Raw genomic sequence first — 27,706 nt, 5'->3', positions numbered from 1 at the left:
CAATTAAAATTGTCAAAAATGAAACAAATAGCTTCTTAGCAAAGAGCTATTTCTCAAGCAAGAATTTTGCTAGGACTGTCTGGCAGTGGTCTGAGTGGGGAGGGGAAAACTGAAAACAAGCTGTTATTGGCATAGTAACCTAGCGTAGCAGGCGTTGAAAGACGCTTTAACGGAGTTCTCACTTCCGTTTTTCAGGGGAAATGGAAGTTAGGTTGAAAATACTGTATCCCTGAAAACTGTATATTAGTGTTTTCTGACTACTCCGTATAGGCTACTGGCAGAGAGGTTTGTAACTCTTCCTTATTGGTCTATGAACTAATTAACTGCCAGGCAGGCCAAAACTCCATCCCAGCAAAATAGGCTGAAATGTCAGGCGACCTACACTAAAAGGGCATTATCATCATTTTTATAATTTCACAGTATTATTCCAACCACATAGTGTGGAAATACACTAAATGACCAAAGGTATGTGGACACCTGCTCGTCAAACATCTCATTCCAAAATCATAAGCATTAATATGGAGTTGGTCCACCCCTTTGCTGCTATAACAGCCTCCACTGGGAATGCTTTCCACTAGATGTTGGAACATTGCTGCAGGGACTTGCTTCCATACAGCCACGAGCATTAGTGAGGTCGGGCACTGATATTGGGCGATGAAGTCAGGGCTCTGTGCAGGCCAGTCAAGTTCTTCCACACCGATCTCAACAAACCATTTCTGTATGGACCTTGCTTTGTGCATGGGGGCATTGTAATGCTGAAACAGGAAAGAATGTCATTGTATGCTGTAACGTTACGATTTCCCGTTACTGGAACTAATGTGCCTAGCCCAAACCATGAAAACAGTCCCTGACCATTATTCCTCCTCCACCAAACTTTACAGTTGGCACTATGCATTGGGACAGGTAGCATTCTCCTGGCCTCCGCCAAACCTAGATTCGTCCGTCAGACGGTGAAGCGTGATTCATCACTCCAGAGAATGCGTTTCCACTGCTCCGGAGTCCAATGGCAGCGAGCTTTACACCACTCCAGCTGACGCATGGCATTGTGCATGCTGATCTTAGGCTTGTGTTCTGCTGCTCGTCCATGGAAACCCATTTCATGAAGCTCCCGACAAACAGTTATTGTGCTGACATTTCTTCCAGAGGCAGTTTGGAATGCGATAGTGAGTGACAGATGATTTTTACACGCTATGTGCTTCAGCACTCGGCGGTCCCGTTCTGTGAGCTTGTGTGTCCTCCCACTTCGCGGCTGAGCCATTGTTGCTCCTAGATGTTTTCACTTCACAATAACAGCACTTACAGTTGACCGGAGCAGCTCCAGCGTGGCAGAAATTTTACAAACGGACTTTGTTGGAAAGGTGGCATCCTATAACGGTACCACGTTGAAAGTCACTGAGCTCTTCAGTAAGGCCATTCTACTGCCAATGTTTGTCTATGGAGATTGCATGGCTGTGTGCTTGATTTTATACATCTGCCAGCACCGAGTGTGGTTGAAATAGCAGAACCTACGAATTATAAGAGGTGTCCACATATACTTTTGTATATACACTGCTCAAAAAAATAAAGGGAACACTTAAACAACACAATGTAACTCCAAGTCAATCACACTTCTGTGAAATCAAACTGTCCACTTAGGAAGCAACACTGATTGACAATAAATTTCACATGCTGTTGATCAAATGGAATAGACAACAGGTGGAAATTATAAGCAATTAGCAAGACACCCCCAACAAAGGAGTGGTTCTGCAGGTGGTGACCACAGACCACTTCTCAGTTCCTATGCTTCCTGGCTGATGTTTTGGTCACTTTTGAATGCTGGCGGTGCATTCACTCTAGTGGTAGTATGAGACGGAGTCTACAACCCACACAAGTGGCTCAGGTAGTGCAGCTCATCCAGGATGGCACATCAATGCGAGCTGTGGCAAGAAGGCTTGCTGTGTCTGTCAGCGTAGTGTCCAGAGCATGGAGGCGCTACCAGGACACAGGCCAGTACATCAGGAGACGTGGAGGAGGCCGTAAGAGGGCAACAACCCAGCAGCAGGACCACTACCTCCGCCTTTGTGCAAGAAGGAGCAGGAGGAGCACTGCCAGAGCCCAGCAAAATGACCTCCAGCAGGCCACAAATGTGCATGTGTCTGCTCAAACGGTCAGAAACAGACTCCATGAGGGTGGTATGAGGGCCCGACATACACAGGTGGGGGTTGTGCTTACAGCCCAACACCGTGCAGGACGTTTGGCATTTGCCAGAGAACACCAAGATTGGCAAATTCGCCACTGGCGCCCTGTGCTCTTCACAGATGAAAGCAGGTTCACACTGAGCACATGTGACAGACGTGACAGTCTGGAGACGCCGTGGAGAACGTTCTGCTGCCTGCAACATCCTCCAGCATGACCGGTTTGGCGGTGGGTCAGTCATGGTGTGGGGTGGCATTTCTTTGGGGGGCCGCACAGCCCTCCATGGGCTCGCCAGAGGTAGCCTGACTGCCATTAGGTACCAAGATGAGATCCTCAGACCCCTTGTGAGACCATATGCTGGTGCGGTTGGCCCTGGGTTCCTCCTAATGCAAGACAATGCTAGACCTCATGTGGCTGGAGTGTGTCAGCAGTTCCTGCAAGAGGAAGGCATTGATGCTATGGACTGGCCCGCCCGTTCCCCAGACCTGAATCCAATTGAGCACATCTGGGACATCATGTCTCGCTCCATCCACCAACGCCACGTTGCACCACAGACTGTCCAGGAGTTGGCGGATGCTTTAGTCCAGGTCTGGGAGGAGATCCCTCAGGAGACCATCCGCCACCTCATCAGGAGCATGCCCAGGCGTTGTAGGGAGGACATACAGGCACGTGGAGGCCACACACACTACTGAGCCTCATTTTGACTTGTTTTAAGGACATTACATCAAAGTTGGATCAGCCTGTAGTATGGTTTCCCACTTTAATTTTGAGTGTGACTCCAAATCCAGACCTCCATGGGTTGATAAATTTGATTTCCATTGATAATTGTGTGATTGTCAGCACATTCAACTATGTAAAGAAAAAAGTATTTAATAAGAATATTTCATTCATTCAGATCTAGGATGTGTTATTTTAGTGTTCCCTTTATTTTTTTGAGCAGTGTATTTTTTTGAGAAATTAGCTTTTTGTGCATATGGAACATTTCTGGAGTCTTATTTCAGCACATGACACATGGGACCAACACTTCACATGTGTTTATATTGGTTGAATATATACAACACAGCAACTTTGACTGCACCATTAAAGGCACAGTGATCCTCCTGCAGGAGTCTCTGTTCAAAAGAATCAGAAATCACTGATGTGCTAAGGATTCGCAGCACTTGAGAATATTTTACACCTTGTCCCTCAGGCAACACCCACCCACTTGTTGAAACAAGTACACTTCTCTCTAGTAAAGTGTCACGCCTTGGGTGTTTGTCATTAGCAGGTAGTGGTTTGGTTTCTAGGCTACATTCAAAAGGGTTAAGGCAGCAGAGAGAGTACTTAACCAACAAGGTCATAGCTGGATCATGAGGTAAGAAGTGAAACAAGAGATGTTTTAGCTTAGCATACTACAATGAAAACCTGAGTACCATTCCATGCAGCCCCGCTGTTTTGCTTTAAGTTTGAATTGACTTAAACTAATGGAGCAGCCGGGTTCCTAACTTGTCTCTGTGAGGAAATTGGAGATAAGTCCAGGCCTCAGGGGAACCAGCCCTGGCTCTGCCTAGTGTGGAATAACAAATGAACTGAACCTGCAGTTCATCAGCTGTAACAGGCCTAACTAAGGGACTGGGAGAGAGCTTGGCCAAAACACATGGGAGAGTCAACACTGTAAAAGCTCAAGTCTCCTACCTTACAGTAACCATGGTGAAAGGCTGATCTAGGGCCTCAAGACGAGAAGTAGCAACACTGAAAGTTATGGCTGCTGTTCCTCAGTTTCTTTAAATCACAGTAGAGCAGCACACCAACCCCCAACAATAGTTTCAGAGAGAGAAAGCACAGAAGTTGGATTTCCTGTCTTGGAAATGTTTTCCTGGAAAACTGTTTAAGTAATTTTTTGGTCTGACGGTAGCTTTTCAATGGGAACTTTCAAACAAAGTTCCCCAGTTTGCTGGTGTAGAGACTGTAGCAAGATAAGTCAAAGATATGTGGTAGGATAACAAACAGGGCTGTTTGCTCAAGATTTCAATAGCGCCGCTTCACCCACATAAACTCTATGGTTCCCCTTCAATGCCCAGCCCAAATAGAGCCAGCTTCTAGTACATGGGCTGCTTTCTCCACTGATACATATTCTCTCACCCTAGTCATGTGATGTGAGGGTTGCTGTATATGATCATTACATAAACAGTGATAATAAATACAACGAAAATGTTGCCAACCTCGGCCACAAACAACCCTCGTCAATCAGGAAGACATACGTTCAATAGAAATATGGGTTTTATTAGTTACGTTTAAACTGCAATCTGTCATTAAAAAAAATACATGAGAACAATGAAATTACTGTAGTGAACAGCAACAGCTGCTATAAAGAATACATTCAACTGTTGCTTTTCATGTCATGCGTCAATCCTGTTAACCTTTATACTTAACTACAAGTTTGGCCTTAAATCTGCTGTGTTATAAAGCATGTGATAAAGGCACAACGCTTGGGGATACCTGGAATGTATTGATAGGCACTTATGGGAACGAGTGGTCCAATAACACATCAACTAAAAGTGCTAGTAAATGTATGCATGGTATTGCGGAATAGGTGAGCGTCCATAACTAATTAAAATAAGAGCTTTCTATTTGTCGTTTACAGCATAAATGCTGGTTATATAGGCTAAGTGACTTCTTAAATACTAAAATGTATATTTTTCCCAGTCAAAAGGACAGTGAAATAACAGGAAGAGGCCTGTTACTCAACTTCATCTACATTCTAGAGGGCCTTCGAGAGCTGCTGCAGCCCACAACTGGAAGAGAAATTAAGACATCAAAATAGAGAACCTGAAAACCGCAGTCCAATATCAGGGAAGAGGAAAAACAATAAATATAAATGCAAAACATTTGCATTTTTGTATTTAAATTAAGATTCACTTTCAAAATAAATCAAAGTGTAGTTACAAAACAAAAAATGTAATTGCAGTATAATATATTACCTGTAAAAAAAAAAAAAAAAAGTCTTCACAATCTTACGATTAATACGGAAGATCATAATTTAACATAAAAGAAAATATATTCTATCGTTTCATTATCCAGATAAATACAAAAAAAAAAAAAATGCTTTAAGATCAGCAATAAATACATTTTGATAAGTTAAATAAGCAGTGACAAGCAAACCTTCCGTTTGAAGGTTTGACAAAACAATATAGTTGAACAAGGTGGAATCGATGGGAGAGCATGGCGCTCATGTGATTTGACAGCGGTGACATCTCAGTCAGCTATTGAGCCGAGTGGGAGCTAGGAGAACAGGGGGGGACAGGCCAAGCTCAAATATGAATGTTGAACGACCAGTTTACATTGATGAACAGTCCTACTCCTTCCACACAACTAAAGAAACCAAACAGACATTTACTAAGGGTTCTTAGTAGCACCAAAAGAAAAGAATTCTTCCAGCCCCTGATTCTAATTTTTTTTTAAAACACCTGTGTGTTTGTCCAGTCCTCATAATATATATATTTTTTTATTAAAAAAAAAAATACGGAAAATATAGATTTTTTTTGCAATCATTAGGACGTGGGAAAAGTAACAATTGTAGTCCCGCACATTGATCGGACAACACCAAGGCACTTCATTTAATCTGGTAGTCCAATCATTTTTTTGATGGTTTAACTTGAAGAGAAATGTGACCCTTTAAAAAAAAAATGGCGCACGAATTTGTCACAAGTCCTCGAGACGAAAAAGCATGGGATGTCTGAAGATAGCTGTGGCACAGGCAGCAATGGCAAAGTGAAGATATGCAGCACCGCTACACACAAAACGACAGGGGAATCCTGCCTTGGGACATACTGAAACTTCCCACAGACCTTATCCATCCCCTCTGATTTCTACTGTTCACCATTATTGTAGCACTTCACCCATTGCCAACTTGCTACTCACGATTCTTGAGTGACCACTTGGCTGAATGATTGTTTGGGTAAAACAAAAACACCTCTTTTGGCTAATTGGAGTCATCTGAGATGGGGGGGGGGGGATAGGGTAGCTGAGTTCTGATTGGACTCAGTGGCTACAACACTGCTACAGAGAATCATGTCCACTTCTGGGTTGTAAACAAGGCCAGGAGACAAGGGGGACAGGACCGTGGGGAGACAGGCACTCACTTTCTCTTTCTCACTCCATGCATCCATCCCAGGCACTGGGGGTGTAGGCTCTCTAATCATCAGAGATGGAGAGCCTGCTGAAGATGGGCAGACGGCGCGAGGCGTCCAGGCTGGGGGATTCGGAACCGCTCTGACTGCCGAGGCTGCTCTGGTAGCCCTCCTGGTCGGAGAGAGAGTCCGGGGGGCTGGGGGGACACTCCGACATGGGCCGGAAGAAGCAGGGGGTAGTGGGGGAGTGCGGCGCCGGGGCCAGCAGGTTGGGCTCCAAGACAGGGGGCCCCCCTACTAGGCTCGGGCCAAACAGATTGACCAACTCCTGGCTGGAGTAGGTGAAGGGGTTGATGGGCCACTCGCCCAGGTCCTCTGTGGAGAAGATGGGTGGCGGGGTGACCGAGGTGGGGCTGTCCTGTAGACCGCCCTGGCTGGGGAAGCCGGCGAAGCTGAAGCTGTGCTGGAGACGGGGGCGCTCCATCTTGTTGAACGTGGAGAACGGTGGCGGCGGGCCGCGGCGCTCCTCTGCGTTGTGGATGAAGTGGCAGCGCGGGCCGTAGGGGCAGAAGCCGATGGTGTGGAAGGTGCGGCACAGCTCCGTCTTGTACTTTGGGTGGCGGCTCAGGCTACGCAGCTCGTGCATGCCGTGGGCAAACTGGCACTTGTCGCCATACTTGCAAGTGCCGTTCTCCTCGAAAGGCCGGCACAGCTCCGTCTTGTAGCGGCTGGAGTTGACCTGCTGCTGCTGCTGGCCCTGCCCGCCGCCAAGGCACTGGAGCTGGCTTCCCGGCTTGAGGCGATCCCCGGTCTCGGAGAAGGAGCGGTCCCGGAAGCGGTTCTCCTTGTTGTTACTGCCACCACCAATCAGGAGCGAGGAGGGGTCAGCCTTGAGACTGTTGATGAACTGATTCTGGTTGAATTTGGCGTTGGGGAGGGTGACCGAGTGGCGGCGCTGGAACAGCCCACTACCCCCTGCAGAGGGGGCCCCCACTACCTTCCTGTCCAGCAGGGAACCAGTGGGGGGGCAAGAGGGAGGGTTGTTGGCACCAGTGCAGACTGGGACAGATGTGGAGTGGGGCCCACCGAAAGTATTGTTGTTGTAGTTAAACATCTTATTGTTCTGCAAAGAAAAGAACAGTCATGCTTAATAAAAAAGTGTCCATGTCAATCAGTACTGAAATAAACACCCCTAGTCAATTTCTCCCAAAAAGTTTGGAGCTAGCCGTGTTAGGTTACAGTCCAGACTCATTACAAAAGCAGATCCAGAATCTTAATGATATACTTACTAGTTCAACAGCACTATAGAAAGACTGGTCTCCAAAGTCACAAGTTAAAGACAATAGTGCAATCCGTTTACTCTAACTAGCTGTCAATCAAATAAAAAGCACTGCCAAACAATTATGGCCATAGCATGTTGGCGCGACAGTGATAGTACGGACCGCAAACCCTCAGGCTGCTGCACAGATGCTATAGAGGCTCTAATCTAAAGCACCTAGATACATTGTGATTGAGAGCATGTTTCCCAACACTCTAAATGGTTAACCACTTAGCAAGATGGCTAACTAGCTACTAAATTAGCAAACCAAATGCTGAACTGCAGAGCATTTTAGCACATTTTAGACAGTAACTTAATAGTTATAAGATATCTAGCTGGTAAAGATTTTGGTTTGAATTCTACACGGTAACTAGATCACCTGGCTGCACAACAGTGAGTGACTCAAGAGACTGGTGGACTGACTACCTGTTAACTTCAAAATGAAAAATTGTGACCAGTGAAATGAATTTTATCTTCTATCTCAAGGTATTGCACAAGTTGACTACAGGTATTTACTTAAAGTAGATACAAATGTCTGGATGGATAGGTATGCCTTTCAACAGTATTGAAAAACCGTCCCGTGGCTATTTCCAAATACGCCAGTATGACGCCTACCAATCTGAGGTAAAAAGGATGTATAATTCCACTCAACTTAATTGGTTGAAAATGCAAGCTTGTTTAAGGTAGTAAAACAAACAGTCCACATTAGGGGAAATTGGCACAATATAAAATCATTTAATATGTCAAAATAATTCAACATGTCAATTTAAGATGATAGTATGTTTCCTACTTAAACTGTTGCAACATTGTCACTCATTTAACTTCTTCCAATGTCAAGTCAAATCAACGTCAGACATTCCAAAAGTCCTCATCTAACCAACCATGTATAGGTTATTCCATGTTTCGGTGTGGCCTTTGAAGTGTTAATTTAAACAGCACTACACTCCAAACGTTTACCCCTGTTCTATTGATTTCAGCGTAATATCGATGGAAGTGATTAACAACAAGTGATGTACACATTATTTCCAGATTACGAGTGGCTTTTTGAGCGGTGTTAGTTAACAGGACGTGAAAACTCATCTTCCCCCCTCTAGCTAATTGAATCTAATTGATTTTAACATGACAATCGATATGAGTATTGACAACAGTGTTGCATTTCTTTTCTTTTGGTGACGTCTATCAAAAATGCAACATTCCAAAATGTAGCTCACTTTTCTGCAGTTTGTCCTCCAACAGTGATAATGTGCTCGTTTAAAAAAAACATGTAATATTATTACTGTTGTTTCACATATATGTGTAGATAAATATAGTACTTTCTGTTTCACCTTTTCTGCATATTGGTTATTGATTTGGACATTTTAAACTCTTGACATTGGGCTATTTATCAAAATGTATTTTTTTAAGCAGCGACAGCATTTCAATTTAAGTTAAGAATATAAAATGACCTTTCAACATGAATTTCCAATGGTATTGTACTTAATCGGGTAATAACTGCTGAGTGTCCAAAAACGTGCTGTGATTGATTAGAAATCAGCAAAACTGGTAAGCACTACCTAGTGATAGGCACCAATGCCTTTTACATAGTTAGACATCTTAGATAATACAATAGATTAAAAACGATAACCAGTAAACATCGGGTAATCTAATTCAAAAGCAATAGCTATATAGATACACAGTAGTCAAATGCTGACATGTAACCTTTGTAGACAATATTTTCAAACGTAGGCACAACTGTTTACAATTCGTACTGTGTGTGAGATTTCCATAACGTTATCCGTGCGAGACAGCACAGCTTGCACACACAAGCGCGTAAATTGTTGCAAGAAAACTAGTAGCAGCTAGGGTTGAATCCGCCTGTTGCACATTTTCAACCAAATAGCTGGCATGTCATGGGATGTGAACTCATAGATAGCTACGTGCTGCATTTTCGCGATCACTTAGTTAATAAATAATCATATACCAACATTTAAAATAAATTATACATTCGCGACGCTAACTACTCAAGACCAGAAGAAAAAAAACATGTGACAGAAGCAGCGATAACTTACGTTGCCTGGTAAGCTAGCTAATTATTAAAGTACTGAATTGTTAACGGCCAGTAAACACTTTATACTTTGTCATCAGTTTGTTACTTATGATCCAAAACGTGCATAGAACACTCGCTAACGTTTGCTGAACAATCCCGAAAAAGTTAAATGAACTAGGCGAAGCCAAGTTAGCTAGCAATTAGCTAGCCCTCAGCTCGAAGCAAGCAATACACATTCATTACCTTGTTCATTTCGTTGTAGTCGAATAAAGGAGAAACGATACTTGCAGTCATTTTTGTTGAGTGGATATTGTAAAGTAAATATAAAATAATTTATCTAAAGCACAGGGCTGGTGGTAAGTCCAGATTGAAGTGTTCTTTCTGCCCTGCAGAGAGCCCCCTCTGTCCTGCAACAGTTGTGCGCAGTTCCCTTTTAAAAGCTCTATGCATGGTTATGTCTGCTGGGAGGGGCCTGAGTGTGATTGACACAAGTAACTGTCTCGCCCTCACCACTTATTTCTTGCTAGTCAGAACAGCCCTTTTTCAAACTTTTTTGGCCCAGGGACCAGCAAGCCATGACCTTATTCCTCTGGGGACCGCTTTGGTTAAACATTATGGAAACTCGCTTTTTCTTTATAAAAATTAATGAATTATGTATTTACTTGGCTTCCTCTTTGTTTGTCTGTCTATCTTTTTGCCTGCCTGTGTCTGTCTGTGTTGGAGTCATGGACAGTGTCGCTCTCTGTGCTTTCTTCATGGGTGGTCTTCAGGGGCTCTGTTTATGGGCTGTGTTCTGGGGCTGTCTGTTTATAAATGACAAGACAATACTGAAATAACTGAGTCGTTATACACAATCATATTACCTGTGCTGTCAATAAAAACAATGTAACAACTGAATCTTTATAAACAAATACATCTTTCCTTCTATCGATATATACAAAAAAAATTGAATAGTACAAGATGTTTGACTCACCTAATCATTGAGACGGGTGTGTCTGTCTCCTGGAAACCAGCAGTTCAAACCTCGGGGGGAAAGAGGGACACTCAAGGTGTTTTTAACAGCCAGTCTGCTGCAACATTTATATTTTGTTGCAGCAAGAGAGAAGAAGCTGGTCTCACATAAAAAGGTAGAATAAAAGGGGATTAACGTCTTCACTGCCATCTCGCTGAGTTTCGGGGAGACTAAAAATGAGGGGATCAACAAGGGTTCTTCTAAGATCCTCAAAGTTCTTCAAAGAACCTTAGGATTCTTGGCACTGAAAATTGCCCCCAATAGGTTCTTCCAAGAACCCCACAGGAGGTGGGATTAATCGAGAAACCTCCTTAGTTGGTGGGGGTTCTTGCAAGAACCTAACTACTCAACTGAAAAATTTGGATTTGAAAGTACAGTAGGTCTGGCACTTAAATGAAATATGTAAAGTCTCCTCAATTTAAGGTAAGGTGTGTCCCTTGTATGATCTAAATTGATATTGTTTTATGATGATACCATCTTTTCATATTTGTGCAAATCTTTCTAAAACAGAAAATGGACACAAGTCAATGGATATCAATCAACAAAGAGGTAAGAATATGTTGAAGGCTAGCTGTATTGAGTGCAGATGACTAAACTGCTCACCTTTGTGTCTGTGTCTGCAGGTATGAAGACGAGGAGGCATACAAAGGTATGTCAATAGGTATTGGTATATTATTATGCAGATCACATTTACCATATTCCTCTCTTACCTCTTCAATGAATATCCCATAGGCCTCTACATTATGGACAAGGTATGTGTATGAAAACCATTATCAAAACAGTTTTTTACATTCCCATTTACCACAAAAAACAAGGTATGAATACTGTAGTGTGCATGTTTTGTTAATCATCTGTATAATTACTATTATTTGGGATTCACAGACTTCAAACTCCATACACATGAATATAACTGGAAACCTGTTCGATCACCATGCTCTGCACAGTCATTCTGGCTATGGATACGGAGAACATCAACACATTAACATCAACCAATTAACATCCCCTTTTATTCTTCGAAGAATTTATTGGGGTTCCCCCACAGTTTCAATTTGAAGAACCCCTAAAGGAACCTCCAGGAACCTTTAATTATTAGAGTGTATTTTTTTCTGCTGAACAGCCAGAGTGTGGAAAGGCGCATCTCATTCAAACGAGCGCGCAATAGTTTATCCTCGATAACCCGTGACAAGGATTACGCATCATTTGGCGCGGATCAGATTTTCAGGGGAAGTAACCTAATCCTCGAATTTGAGCAGAGTTTGGCTCAGATGTGACCTCATCAATTTACGCATGTGATCCATGTCTACATCTTGAAAGCGGCAATTGTATGTTTGCTTGATAAATCATTGTCACTTGCGGGTCCCAGCAGCAGTCCCGCGCCACACTAAAAAGAAAGGATTTCTGGAATATATTTTAGCGATTCTTCAAATTGAAACCTCTTTAAAAGGATTATTCAAAGACCCCCTTTAATGGTTCCTCGAATAACCTTTTGGTGTTCATTGTTGTGTGTGTTTGGTGTAGCTACACTTCATAATGTCAACACAATTTGTTTACTGCAGCCTAGGTTCAAAATATATCCAACCTTCAACCTAGACTGCAGAATGCATAGTTCAGCGCATTGCGCAAGTAGGCATATGTCAAGTATTTATTCGATTCAAATATGCTGTCATATTCAAGACAAATATGCCCCAGGCCAGCAAGTATTCCTCCATGGACAGGCGCTGGACCAGGTTTTGAGAAAGGCTGATGTAGCAATACAGTGGCATGCGAAAGTATTCACCCCCCTTGGCATTTTTCCTATTTTGTTGCCTTACAACCTGTAATTAAAATTGATTTTTGGGGGGTTTGTATCATTTGATTTACACAACATGTCTACCACTTTGAAGATGCTAAATATTTTTTTAATGTGAAACAAACAAGAAATAAGACAAAAAAACTTGTGCATAACTATTCACCCCCCCTCCCAAAAGTCAATACTTTGTAGAGCCACCTTTTGCAGCAATTACAGCTGCAAGTCTCTTGGGGTATGTTTCTATAAGCTTGGCACATCTAGCCACTGGGATTTTTGCCCATTCTTTAAGGCAAGACTGCCCCAGCTCCTTCAAGTTGGATGGGTTCCGCTGGTGTACAGCAATCTTTAAGTCATACCACAGATTCTCAATTGGATTGATGTCTGGGCTTTGACTAGGCAATTCCAAGACATTTAAATGTTTCCCCTTAAACCACTCAAGTGTTCCTTTAGCAGTATGCTTAGGGTCATTGTCCTGCTGGAAGATGAACCGCCGTCCCAGTCTCAAATCTCTGGAAGACTGAAACAGGTTTCCCTCAAGAATTTCCCTGTATTTAGCTCCATCCATCATTTCTTCAATTCTGACCAGTTCCCCAGTCCCTGCCGATGAAAAACATCCCCACAACATGATGCTGCCACCACCATGCTTCACTGTGGGGATGGTGTTCTCAGGGTGATGAGAGGTGTTGGGTTTTCACCAGACATAGCATTTTCCTTGATGGCCAAAAACGACATTTTTGTCTCATCTGACCAGTGTACCTTTTTCCATGTGTTTGGGGAGTCTCCTACATGCCTTTTGGCGAACACCAAACGTGTTTGCTTATTTTTTTCTTTAAGCAATGGCTTTTTTTCTGGCCACTCTACAGTCGAGCCCAGCTCTGTAGAGTGTACGGCTTAAAGTGGTCCTATGGAGAGATACTCCAATCTCCGCTGTGGAGCTTTGCAGCTCCTTCAGGGTTATCTTTGGTCTCTTTATTGCCTCTCTGATTAATGCCCTCCTTGCCTGGTCCATGAGTTTTGGTGGGCAGCCCTCTCTTGGCAGGTATGTTGTGGTGCCATATTCTTTCCATTTATTAATAATGGACTTAATGGTGCTCCGTGGGATCTTCAAAGTTTCTGATATTTTTTTATAACCCAACCCTGATCTGTACTTCTTCAAAACTTTGTCCCTGACCTGTTTGGAGAGCTCCTTTGTCTTCGTGGTGCTGCTTGTGTCAATGTTCTAGGTGAATGGAATAAGGCGGAGTCAGGCGCAGGACACAGGTATGAGTAAAGCCACGATATTTACTCAAAATCAACAATAATCCTACAAGGATAAACATAAACAATCCAGATCACATACACGGAACCACTTGACAAAAACAATCACGCACAAAACAAAAGGGGAAGCCAGAGGGTTAAATAAGGAACATTGATTATGGAATGGAAACCAGGTGTGTACAATGAAGACAAAACAAAACGAAAATGAAACATGGATTGGTGGTGACTAGAAAGCCGGTGACGTCGACCGAACAAGGAGAGGGACCAACTTCGGCGGAAGTCGTGACAGCTTGCTTGGTGGTGCCCCTTCCTTAGTCGTGTTGCAGACTCTGGGGCCTTTCAGAACAGGTGTATATATACTGAGATCATGTGACAGATCATGTGACACTTAGATTGCACACAGGTGGACTTTATTTAACTAATTAAGTGACTTCTGAAGGCAATTGGTTGCACCAGATCTTATTTAGGGACTTCATAGCAAGGGTGGTGAATACATATGCGCGCACCACTTTTCCCATTTACATTTTTTTTTATTTTCGACACAAGTAATTTTTTATATTTCACTTCACCTAATTTGGACTATTTTGTGTATGTCCATTACATGAAATCCAAATAAAAATAATTTTAAATTAAAGTTTGTAATGCAACAAAATAGGAAAAATGCCAAGGGGGATTAATACTTTTGCAAGGCACTGTATATCCTTTCGAGTTTTGGTCGATAATTTTTTTAAATTGTTTTTCTCTGTCTTCCAGTAAAATGAATGTTTATTTCTTCATGATTTGTCTCCATCTTGCCTTTTTGATGCTTTAGAATTCATTACAGGGGCCTCAAAGTTGTGATTAGGCTGTCTTGGCTGTTGGTTCCATAGGCATAGAGGTAAGTATCCATGATGTGCATATTATTTACAAAGTGGCTATATGCGTCCGTCAATGACCCAACACGAGCTTTCCAAAATATGCACTAAATTCCCACTGAAAATTGTTTATGACAAACCAAGGCCAGGATATATCTGAATGGATCACAAACATAGCCTACTCCTGAATGTCAAAAACCAGAGGAGGAAGCTATTGAGGGTGTTGTTTCAAGGGTGACCATCACCATGGAAGAGGTCTGATAGCTGAATTCCTCAGCTAACTTCAGATACTTTGAAATCTGATTTCTAACCTGACATTTTAGACTACCTGTTGTGGGTTCAAACACACCTCAAAGAAAAGCCATGTGTGTCAGTATGGTCTTTGGGGGACTTTAAGTTGAAGCAAATGCTTATTTTTTTCAACTGATGAAAAACTGAACAGCGCTTGCATGATTCCGTTCAACAATATTCTCTCTGATAGCGTGTGTGTGTGTGATTACACAAACGGTTAACTAATGTTAGCTAGCTAGCTAAATATGGCCTGGTGGGCTAACTAGTTTGGCACCTTGGTTGGCTAGTTAGCTACATTTTCTAAAGTTGGCTAGCTAGCTCACAAAGGACTTGTGGGCTCAATGTTTTCCCCATACAAAACCCAGAAACGGTTTTGTTCCACAAGTGCATCTGTTGTACATGACTAATCAAATGACCTGTGAAGTCAGTTAGAAATATCAGCAGAGATAGAAATTAAGCTAGCCCGAGGCTAGTACCTTTCAGATTCGGCTAGTAGACAATGTGTCAAACTAGCCTGACACCGCAGTGAAATTTTGCCTTCATAAACATCGCATGCCACAGATTTAGGACCTGAATGTGGAAATCGTGATCTTCTGGCCATAGCCCAAAATTCTTACGTTACATCCCTACATGTCAGTCCCTTTCAGACGATCCCCCTATCACTGTTGGTCCTCCTCAGTGACCTCACATACGGCTGAGGATTTTAACTTTCCTCTTGAGAATTAGTGTAGAATAAGAAGAACAGTCGTATAGCTTATCACAATACTTCACCTCTTCGGGCATGTAGTACCCTAGACTGTCCTGATCATCTAGTTGAGCATTCTAGATAATTCCTCCATCCCAGCAGAAATCCCAATCTACATAGTAGGATAGTAGATGTGCAGATAGACCAAAGACTAATCTATTTTACCGTTACTATAGTCAAGTCTGTGAGTTATGGTATTTTAGTATAGATGTTATCATTTTAGTAATCAACGTAGCTAGCTAGTAAAAGTAACTTTTTTTTTGTCTTTCAGATGGGTGGACCGGAAACCCAGTGACAACACTCGGGTCTGTAGCTGTCATTTCCCGGTGGGAAAGAGAAATGATTAACCACACCCTCAGCAAGTATCCTGGATGTGATGTACTCTCTCACTCTGAGGGAAAGACATCATTTAATCATCACAGATATAAATTCCCACTGTGCCCATGATAGAATACAATGTGAATTGTTCTGTACTACTGAATGAAACTGAGATGCACTCAGACCAGCTTTTGTGATTGAACTTACGTTAACTGCATTACTTTAGTTGGATGCTTTGAGCAAAACTTGTATGGAATATAACCTAGTCTGGGAGCCTAGTGTGTGTGTGTATGAACTATGTGGAACATTTTTGGACCATTGTCTTCCCTGAAAACGGGTACTGACAAGAGGAGCAATATGAGTCTGTCAGATGTGGTGGTACACACAACGAAGAAGCAGGTGTCCCTTCCAGTGATGTGGAGCTGACCTTGGACCTGGTGCCAGTAATGCCAGTCTTCAGAGGCTGTAAGACCCTCCGTCCTTGAAATAGAAATTCTTTGACTTTACTGCCTCTTCAATGGTAAGGTACCTTCCACCATAGGGACACTTGAAATCCACCACTGCTGTGTTGTCCACCAGACCATCTGGCAAGGCACACCGGATCCAAGACCCTGTGATCCCTGACTCCTGCACATCCATCTATGTGGTCATTTGCCTTGATGCCTCACTGGATGGTCTGGTGCCCTCCTCTTCATTATCTGTGCCCCACTTTACAGACAACACCTCATCCAACGACTGATCTAAGGACCCTTTTTAGCAGCGACGCAGTAACACGCTTGGCCCTAACCACTGTTCCATAATTGCTGGCCGTCAACCTCCCTTTCCTCTGGGTGTGCCAGTTGGGGTTGGTGCTCTGTCCAACTGTTATCTGCCCTATAGCCTCCTGCTTCTCCACCGACAGCATCATGCCAGCCAGGATGCCTCCATGCCTCAGGTGCCCTTGTTTTTTAACAATGTCCGGTACAGACAATGATGACAGAGAGGGTAGAGGTTGTTCTGGCTCAGGTTCAAGGAAACATGATATTCCACTGAACCTGCCACGGAGACGGTTCCTTAGCCACTGAAGATCCTCCTCTGTGGGCTCTCGGGACAGAGGGTTGTAGTCCTCAGCCGGGTGCAGGTCCTTCACTAACTGACTGCACCTGGTTGGGCATGGTTGGCTTCCTCCACTCGCACTCCACATCTGTACGGCCGATATTGGGAACTGCCAAAATTGGTTGCATGGCTACACTGATGATGTCCACGGAGGCATTCCCATGTGGTAGAGAGAATCCCCTTGTCACCAATAGAGACCTGCCAAGAGAAAGGATGTTAAGTGCCACATGCCTTTCCATGCATGACTTTGAACACCTTGAAATGCATTCGTTGTAAGAAATGCGCTGTATAAATAAAGTTGGATTTGGTTGATGACATTACAGCTGTAGAGTATTTAGTGCAGTTTTTTCTTTGAATTTGTTTATTGATAACTTGGGATTTATCACTTGACATATCAATCATATCGTGGGAAGGATCCTATAAATCAAGACTGTGTGACTGCCTGTACCACTCCAAAAATATAAATACTGTGCCTCTGAAGATTTGTCTCTGGTCGTGAAACTACAATACAGGCTGGATGTCTAAACAAAGTCAGTTCTGAATGTCAATAGATTTTTAGATTCATTCTCATCAATGATACCGTTCAAGAACTGAGTTATCACTCATCTAAGTCTGGTGTCCGGGGTAATCTGATTAATGATTATGTAATTGATTAAGTGGCTCTTTTCTTATAGAATGTTGACAGCTGTATAGAACACATTGTATTGCTAAGATGCTCAAACTTATTCACTGACACAGGATCAACTTTATCCCTCATGCTGGCCCTGACCAAACTGGTAAGTTTCCCTTCACTATAGCTGCACTTCTCCACATGGCCAGACTTAGGGGTCTTCTCCCCTTTTAGTGCTCTTATGCTCATCCTTGAAAAATGCCATAAGGTCTGAAATTGACAGACACCGTCACCTCTCCTGAGTCACTATGGGAATTGCAGCGATGGTACAAGACTGACTTGGGGAGAAAAGGGGGTAAAAAATAAAAATAAATAAGAGAAAATAGAAAAGAGGTTTATAATCAGATATCTTTTGTATCTCGATTGTTAAACCTCTTCTCTTTTTAGTGGTAGATATGGCTAGCTACTAAACAGCAAGCTACAATGTTTACAACCATTCACCTAAAGCTAGGTTTACCAGCAAACGTTAGCACATGACTGGAGTTGGCTACCTAGAGTTGGCTAGCCTGGAGCCTGCTAACTTGTTATGCACCACGCCTTGTATCCAGTGGTGGAAAAAATACCCAACTGTCATGCTTGATGAAAAGTACAGACACCTTCATAAAAATTGACTCAGGTAAAAGTCTAAAAGTATATGGTTTAAAATCTACTTAAGTATCAAAAGTAAATGTAATTGCTAAAATCTACTTAAGTATCAGAAGTAAAAGTATAAATCATTTCAAATTCCTTATATTAAACAAAGCAGACGGCACAATTTTCTTTTCTTTGTGTAATTTACGGATGGCCAGGGGCACTCTCCGACACTGACACATCATTTACAAACTAAGCAATTGTTTTTAGTGAGTCCGCCAGATCAGAGGCATTAGGGATGACCAGGCATGTTCTCTTGATAAGTGCATGAATTGGACCATTTTTCTGTCCTGCTAAGCATTAAAAATGTAGAAAGTACTTTGGGTGTTTATTTAGGAATGTAGTGGAGTAAAAGTACATTTTTCAAAAATATAAATAGTAAAGTACAGATACCCCAAAGAACGACTTAAGTAGTACTTTTACTTAAGTACTTTACACCACTGCTCGTATCTGTAACTTGTTAGCAAACAAGTGTAACATCAGCAACTGTAAATAATTTGACTAGCTAGCTATGTAACATAATTGACGAGGGTTGACATCAGTTATGATTATTACCTTGGATGCATTTCAATCTCACAGAATTATAGGCATGACGCAAGATAGGATTCCAAACAGATTTAAATAACAAGTATTGTATATCTAGCAAGCTAGCTAGCTAAGTTACCTAGCAAACAATGAGGATAAATAATAATACAACAATTTACAGTTATAAATCTCTAAAACTGAAGCTGGTTTACTATAAAGAATATTTGCCTAAGCATGCCTGATAGACATGGCTGTAGGTAGATACTGTCTGCATACCTACCTACAGTATGCTCATTTGTACGGTCACTGTTCAATTGTTGAGGGTTATGCCATATTTCTTTCTATTTGTAACGAGTGCACTGAGAGTCGGCAAGCAAGTTCAGGGAGTGAGTGTTTAAATAAATGTAACATAATACAAAACAAGAAAACACAAACAACGCACAGACATGACACAGGAACAGAAACAGTAACGCCTGGGGAAGGAACCAACAGGAGTAACATATATAGGGAAGGTAATCAGGGAAGTGATGGAGCCCAGGTGAGTCTGATGACGCAAGGGTCCACGCATCGATGGTGACAGGTGTGAGCCATAACGAGCAGCCTGGTGACCTAGAGGCCGGAGAGGGAGCACACGTGACACTATTAGGCTAGATATTGTTGTAAATGTAATCTCTGTGCCTGTCACATCTGCTCCTGCACCGCCCTCTACTGCTCATCCTGTGTCTCCTTGACCTGCCGCCACTCCCCCAGTACCACTCTCCCTCTCCCTCTCTCTCTGTGTGTGTGATTGTGTGGGCGGAGACAGTTGTGCTGGAGTCAGAGCAGATCCCGACCAGCTGCAACCTGTTCCATAATCAAGACCTCTACAAATACTCAGCCCTGCCACTTCCACGCTGCCAGATCGTAATCTCTGCTCAGCCAGTCTACGGTTCTAGCCGTTTGTTACTCTTCAGATCCTGTTATCCTGTTGTGCCTGTTTTTCTTGTCTGACGCTGTTTTCCTCTCCGCTACAGTTCTGCCCAGTCTGACTCTAGTCCCTGTCTCGTCATCCTGCTACTCTGTCCTGGATTCCCCACTCTACTACTCCCTTGGATTCCCCTCCGGACCTGCTTACCCTGTCTCAACCCCTCTCGCTCCAGCCTCAGCCTCTGCACCTGGTTTCCAGCAACTCGCCCGAGCTTCCCCTGACCTGCACTCCATCTGCCCCCTGTGTTTCAATGAATACCTTGTTTACTTCATCCCAGTCTCCTCGTCTGAGTCTGCTCTTGGGTTCCCCTGTTCCACTCCGCGTAACAGTGCCTGTGCACATGTATGCATGTTCAACTAGTTTACCCTAATGTTGATGTTACACTGGCACAGATCAACTGTTGTTCAAACTGTAGAATAGAATATAATTTATTTAGTTTTTTGTCTTTAAGGCAATTTCATGTGGTGCCTGGGCTTCTTCCTGCAGTAGATTCTAGATACAGAAACAGAATTCCTTTGCCTGTGTGTCATTGTAGCAGGACTGTATCCCATGAAATGTATCCCACTCAAGCAGATTACTCATGAGGAGTTGAATGGCAGCTCTATCATAACACTCCTCCCACAGTTTTAGAAGTATTCCCTGAACTTACTGTGTTTTTTTCGAATGACAATTTCATTATGACCTCTCCCATCATCTGCTGATCACCATTTATCTTAGTTTAAGATTCTTACACCAGATTTAACCAAAGATTTTTGGTATCCATTACTGAGATTTACAAGATAGTTACTGTTTGCTGTAGCACAGATAATTTTCAAGCAACCTTACTGATACCGTCTTTGTGTTCATTCGGGGAAACAGGAGTCTCATAAAATGTCTGTGTCCAGTTGCAGGGGGTCAGTTTGAACTGCTCCGTTATTAAAACAAAAATGGTTTTGCTCCATAAGTAATCCAACAATATGTGCAGTGCCATCATGTCTATTTCGAGTCTTCTCACTCATTGATCGAGACTAGGTCTCTGTCATCATGACACGAAGCACTTTGAGGAGGACACCCACATGTCTCAATCAATGAGAGAAGACTTGAAATAGACAAGATGTCTGCAAAAATCTTTGGGTAAATCACATTACCTCATGTAACCAGGGGTGAAAGTAAGGTGTTATGGTAAAACGTCAGCCTATCACAATTAATACAACATGCCCAAAAAACTAGAGGCTTTTATACCATTATTTAAGATTACTGCGTGTCAGCCGCATGAAAAATGTGCGAATTGACTGGAATCCGGGTGGTATATGCTCCAAATTGGGTTGTGGTTTGAGGAGAACACTTACATTTTATCAAGGCGGAGATGAGTGGCCGACAAGGCAGAGATGAGTGGCCGAGACCGAGGCGCACGTGGACAACAGTGGATACATTAATTCAGGCTGCAAGTGTAGGCCTAATGACAATCACACAATTCATGTTGGTGTTTAGTAACAGATGTCTCTTTCCATTCATCAAATTGCTAGTGCACTGTTGGGGTTTGTATGCTGAAATTATTTTGTGAGTGGACGGCATATGTGACGTGTCCATAAGTCTAGGGGAAGCTAAGCTTTCCCTAAAGTAAATTGAATTGCCAAAATTATATTGCAGTGAATTACAAATTAAAATCCAAATTATATTGCAGTGCTTGCTGCAAATACCAAATAAATGAGTGTTGAGTTGCGACTGTCAGTGAAAAGCAGAGACCCAGCCAGGCATATCGCAATATTTAAAAATACGATCACGAAAAACTGTTTGAAAAGCAAATGGCTATTGCTGTAAGAGTTGACAATGAAAAAACTCAATTTTGTCTTTTAGTTATCAAAATTCTTAATTTAATTCAGCCAACAGTAGCCTATCTTGTTGGCACCAGCGGAGAACATCGGCCATATCGCCGGTGAGTGTGCATATTCACTGTCTTTATCATTGGGTCAGTGCCACTTTTGTTTGTTTTTGGGCAATAATTTCCTCCTCTAGGTTAGATGGACGTCATATTGTATTTGTGTCACCCCTTTTCGTAGGCCCATTATATGGATCAGACAACATTGTTTTTATTGATCTGTTTGTCAGTGTCAGCAGCGTAGGCTACCCTATAATATTTGCGTGTATTAAAAAAAGAATAATCCATACAGTTGGGTGTCCCATACCAGTAACAAATGTAATCTACTTTCACCCCTGTGTGTAACAATATGTAACTACTGTTCTCTGCACTTGTCTGTCTACACCTGAGACACACTCGGACACACTGAACTGTACTACACTGTTCATAAAGAAATGTGTATGTTAGTTTTACCACATAGCATTGTTGTTGAATACCCAGTTCTCTTGAGTTAGCATGAAATAGTGTACCCACTCCTGTATTTTAGATCTTGACAAATAAACAAACATTCTTTGGGTATCTGAATGTCTAGCATCTGTTTGATGCCACAGAGCGCTGTAAAGCTTATTTACATATATTCTGTGAATCCATAAGGGCAGACAAATTTAGAACATTGATAGAAAATATCCATATTTCTTTGAATGATGGTTCTACATCAGGCCTCTCCAACCCTGTTCCTGGAGAGCTACCATCCTGTAGGTTTTCACTCCAACCCTAATCTAGCACACCTGATTCTAATAATTAGCTGGTTGATAAGCTGAACCAGGTTAGTTACAACTGGGGTTGGAGCGAAAACCTACAGGACGTAGTTCTCCAGGAACACAGTTGGAGACCCCTGCTCTTCATGGTATTATGCTGAGCCACACTAGCTGTGTTTACACAGGCAGCCCAATTCTAATATTTTTCCCACTAATTGGTCTTAATCACATCAGATCTTTTTCAGAAGTGATCTGATTGGTCAAAAGACCAATTAGTGAAAAAAAGATCAGAATTGGCTGCCTGTGTAAACGCAGCCATAGTCCTTTATCCGGCTTTGGTACACTGGCAATGGTGGGCTGAGGATGCTGAGACTCTTTGTGCTTAAAGTGGTGTAGAGCTTCTTAACCACCAACTGTTTGTTCCTCTTGCAGAAGATTTGCTGGTACTGCACGTCTCCTGGAAAGACATGATTGTGGTCTTAGCATTTTCTACTTTTTGTGGAAGGGACATAGGGCAACACGCCTTTGTTGTTAAAGGTATCAACTGAATGGGACCAGCTAGTGTAGGGTTTAGGGACAATGAGGGGACATTGGGAGCTGCTTTTGAGAGGAATGATCAGTCAACAAAGTGAATGGGCAGGGGGGGATAAAGAAGGTGTTAAAAGTCCTCGGAAGGCAGTTCTTACACAGTATGAATTGTTGTGTATGGGAGATTGAGGAGAAATGGCACTTCAATTGCTCTCATACACAACAATATATTTACTGTCTAAGCACAACTTTGCACAACCAAAAACCCCTTCCTCATCTCAAAGTACTGTCTGTAAACCTCCCCCAGCCAATTGACTTTGACAGATCATCCTCTCTCAAAGAGTGCGGTGTATAAAGTCAGGAAATCTGCTGTCTCAGCCACTGCCTGTCATCAAGGGAGTACTCCAAGGCTCAATCCTAGGCCCCACGCTCTTCTCAGTTTACATCAACAACATAGCTTAGGCAGTAGGAAGCTCTCTCATCCATTTAAATGCAGATGATACAGTCTTATACTCCTCAGCTGGCCCCTCCCCGGAGTTTGTGCTAAATGCTCTACAACAAAGCTTTCTTGGTGTCCAACAAGCTTTCTCTACCCTTAACCTTGTTCTGAACACCTCCAAAACAAAGGTAATGTGGTTTGGTAAGAAGAATGCCCCTCTTTCCACAGATGGTATTACTACCTCTGAGGGTTTAGAGCTTGAGGTAGTCACCTCATATAAGTACTTGGGAGTATGGCTAGACGGTGCGCTGTCCTTCTCTCAGCACATATCAAAGCTGCAGGCTAAAGTTAAATCTAGACTTGGTTTCCTCTATCGTAATCACTCCTCCTTCACCCCAGCTGCCAAATTAACCCTGATTCAGATCCTACCCATGCTAGATTACGGAGACATAATTTATAGATCAGCAGGTAAGGGTGCTGTCGAGTGGCTAGACGTTCTTCACCATTCGGCCATCAGATCTGCAGACAATGTTCCTTATAGGACACATCACTGCACTCTATACTCCTCTGTAAACTGGTCATCTCTAAATACCCGTCGCAAGACCCACTGGTTGATGCTTATTTATAAAACCCTCTTAGCCTCACTCCACCCTATCTGAGATATCTACTTCAGCCCTCATCCTCCACATACAACACCAGTTCTGCCAGTCACATTCTGTTAAAGGTCCCCAAAGCACACACATCCCTGGGTCGCTCTTCTTTTCAGTTCGCTGCAGCTAGCGACTGGAACGAGCTGCAGCATACACTCAAACTGGACAGTTTTATCTCAATCTCTTCATTCAAAGATTCAATCATGGACACTCTTACTGACAGTTGTGGCTGCTTTGTGTGATGTATTGTTGTCTCTACCTTCTTGATCTTTGTGCTGTTGATGTGCCCAATAATGTTTGTACCATGTTTTGTGCTGCTACCATGGTGTGTTGCTACCATTTTGTGGTGTCATGTGTTGCTGCTTTGCTATGTTGTTGTCTTAGGTCTCTCTTTATGTAGTGTTGTGTTGTCTATCTTGTTGTGATGTGGGTTTTGTCCTATGTTGATATTGCATTTATTTATTTTAATTTTAATCCCAGGCCCCCGTCCCCGCAGGAGGCCTTTTTCCTTTTGGTAGGCCGTCATTGTAAGTAAGAATTTGTTCTTAACTGACTTGCCTAGTTAAATAAAGGTTAAAGAAAGAAAGAAAGAAAACATCCTTGTCAATAGTAGCCCTTTGCAGTGGAACTTTGTAGACATGTCTTTGTCTTTGTAGACATGTCTTTGTAGACATGTCTTTGTATTGTGTTTTGAGAATCTGCAGAGAAAATAGTGAGGCGGTTGTGCCATTACTGTTGTAGTCTTGATTTTATACCTTTCAGTGTCACTTGCTGGTTTCTGTCCCATTGTGCTCCATAACTGTGTCCGCTCCCTCGTGCTTGTGCACTCAAAATGCCGCCGTTTTGGGGTATTTTTCAGCAGGACACCGTGGAATGATTCCAGATAACCTGAGTTGTACAAAAAGAAAAGGTAAGAAGAGAAGAGGGGTAGACTAAATTGGTCTGGAAGGTACTCTGTGGTCCTCAGGCTACCTCTAACCACCTGTAACACCACAACACAAACCATACAAACACTACCCAATTAATGTTTATACCATGCTTACTCTAAATTGAGCTGTCTTAGCCATCAGCTTGTAAATATTTGGCCAACTTAACTTCATATTGTGCAGAGCTAGGGGTTGAAAGCACATGTTGGTGGAATCAGATTCTGTAGCACCTACAACAAAATACACAACAATACACAATTTAACCACCCCACTAATTGTATTGACCTCTATTAAACTGGCTAGCTAAGCATTCCTAACATGGACATTTCAATATTGTCAGCTTGCTGTTAGCTAACTAGCATCACTAAATTGGCAGCAAGATTGCTAGCCAGCTGAGACTGGCTGAGAACCAACTAACCAACCATAGACGATTTATAAACATTCATCATTGCAAAATCTGATTGATTGAATTCTCCATGTTGTCTATATTAAATGGCACTTCATTTAACATAACAGGCTAATTTCACACACAATCCCGCTCACACACACACACACACACACACACACATTACTGTGTGTTGGTCGTTCATAGTAAACAATGCCATTATTGAAGTTTTTGGGCAGTATCAGCGGGCAGTATCAGCATTCGCTATAAGTGCTGGACTTTGTGGTTCACTATAAGCAGACGAATCCACAGGGTGTCGAAACTTCCAGATTCTACCAGTGAAATTAAAATGTGCTAGTTCTAGCTAGTGGTTTAGATAATTGTGATGTTTATGATAAAAACATATGTTATTAATATAGTAATGACTACACGTCGTGGCAGAGCCAGGGTGAAATTCCCCTTTAAGGCCTTGTACATTATAATCCATTCAACACGCACTGGTTGAATCAACGTTGTTTCCACGTCATTTCAATAAAATGACCAAGAACCAACGTGGAAGAGACGTTGAATTGACACCTGTGCCCAGTAGGAAAGCCTGTTCAAAATGTTTCCTAACGTCCAAAGTAGTATGAGATAAGAAAAGTAATCAAGTGATTATACAAACTAAGTTTCCATCCAAATAAAATTTGAAGTGACATTCAAAGTGAATCGTTAGAAAGAATAGTAAACGGAAGAAAACTAGCTATGACAAAACACAGAGATGACCATCAGGTCATGATAGAGGAAGCTAGCTTCGTGTGGACAGTGTTGGTTTGCTCGGGGCCCTAAGGAAATATGTCATGTAATGTGTTACTTCCTTTTTCCACTGCCATTTCATTGTCTCTCTCCGGGTGAGACTGGAGACCAATTTATGGGTGGTTTCACCAATTCGGTGCCTTTTGAGAAGTGTAACTTGTAGTAAAAAAAAATACAATGTTTGATTTCACTTATTTCAACATTCTGTTATAAAGAGCACATATTTAACTTAATAAAAAACAAGTTTTCATCTTAAATCAGCCATAAATCCCCTTGTGACAGGGGGAATGGAAGCTTGTTGTGTGCAACAGGGTGTGGCAATTGAACGCAAACTTTAACATTTAAATTGTTAAAACATTTCCACCACTAAACATCAGAAAATGGCCAAAAAGAGTAGAACCAGCTCACCTGCGTTTACACCAGGATTTGACTATTAGACGCTCAATGTTTCTTCAGAAAACAATATTTGAAAAAAAAAAAATCACCATATTAAAACAAGAGTTCAGTTCACGTAACAGGGTTGACCTTAAAATGAGGGACAGACGTACGTGAATCACTAATCACATGAAATGAATAGTCATCTTCTGTAATGACTGTCAAAGCAACAAAAGAACTAGGGCTTTATATTGAAAACTTGGAGAAATCTTCCTAGAAGTCACAGAGGATGCATGGATGGACATGTCAAAATGCTGAATTTTGCCACTTTAGCAAGTCTTTATTCATATAAAAATCTGATTGATTGAATTCTCCATGTTGTCTATATTAAATGGCACTTCATCTAACATAACAGGCTTTTATTTCTTCTTAAAATATCAAAGGCACTAATTTCACACACAAGCCCGCACACAAACACACACACACACACACACACACACACACACACACACACACACACACACACACACACACACACACACACACACACACACACACACACACACACACACACACACACACACACACACACACCGGTGCTGGGTGGAGTGTACGCTCAGAGGGAGAGAGTCATTCTCAAGCAATGTGGGCGACTGACTCCTTCAACGATTTCGATTCCGTTTTGTAAAAATAAAACACTGTCCAGAACATAGGAAGGCAAAGAAGATCTGATGTGGAGATGGAACGTGACAGCCAAGTCAAATGGATCAATGTATGCCCTTTAGTCGGACGACCCAATGGACTTGGCTAGTTATGGTGGTGAACTTGAGCCAGAGTTAACTGGTCCTCATCAAGTCACACAAAAAACAGGCATCAGGAAAAATACATTATGTCAATTCGGATGATTAATTACACAAGTTATGTAATTACCTTCAGAGAAATGAATGTAGGACCGACACTTTCTCCTCCATGGGGATGAGTGTTTAAAAAAATACCAAAAGACTTACTGCACAAGATAAAAGTAACAGAGAGCCCCCAAAACAGGATGAACAGATTATACGAAGAGAGGGAGCTAGGGAGGACAAAGGAGGGTAGAAAGCATAAACAATACGGTTAATATTGCTGTTCTGGTAGCTGAGGAATATATGGGAACAGCTTCAGCTACAGTGTACTACAATATCTGGACGCTGTTCCACAAAGCTTTCAATGTGCAGATTTGGAAGCAGCAATCC

At 42.3% G+C, this 27,706-nt stretch overlaps 1 protein-coding gene and 1 long non-coding RNA gene across 2 annotated transcripts; both read right to left on the bottom strand.

Annotated features, from left to right (window-relative positions):
• Positions 1-4,412: 4,412 nt before the first annotated feature.
• Positions 4,413-10,043, bottom strand: zfp36l1b (zinc finger protein 36, C3H type-like 1b). The gene is made up of 2 exons (XM_038968013.1): positions 9,872-10,043; positions 4,413-7,407 (listed from the first exon to the last, which is right to left on the bottom strand). Exons 1-2 carry the CDS (start codon positions 9,920-9,922, stop codon positions 6,349-6,351), a joined length of 1,110 nt encoding a protein of 369 aa, XP_038823941.1. The 5' UTR covers positions 9,923-10,043; the 3' UTR covers positions 4,413-6,348.
• Positions 10,044-15,943: 5,900 nt separating this feature from the next.
• LOC120024610 lies at positions 15,944-25,177 on the bottom strand. Its single transcript, XR_005472876.1, has 2 exons — positions 24,749-25,177; positions 15,944-17,187 (listed from the first exon to the last, which is right to left on the bottom strand). It is a non-coding gene; the product is annotated as an uncharacterized LOC120024610 (long non-coding RNA).
• Between the last annotated feature and the right edge of the window lie 2,529 nt (positions 25,178-27,706).

This window comes from Salvelinus namaycush, chromosome 29 (assembly GCF_016432855.1).
Source record: "Salvelinus namaycush isolate Seneca chromosome 29, SaNama_1.0, whole genome shotgun sequence".
Lineage (NCBI taxonomy): Eukaryota > Metazoa > Chordata > Actinopteri > Salmoniformes > Salmonidae > Salvelinus > Salvelinus namaycush.
Note: the sequence above shows the minus strand (reverse complement) of the source record. Positions and strands in the feature narration are given on the sequence as shown.

Excerpts from the sequence above, each read along its gene's own strand:
- zfp36l1b (XM_038968013.1), bottom strand. The coding sequence starts at position 9,922 with ATGACTGCAAGTATCGTTTCTCCTTTATTCGACTACAACGAAATGAAC. Across the intron at positions 7,408-9,871 it reads ACTACAACGAAATGAACAAG|AACAATAAGATGTTTAACTA; the intron begins GTAATGAATGTG and ends TTTTCTTTGCAG.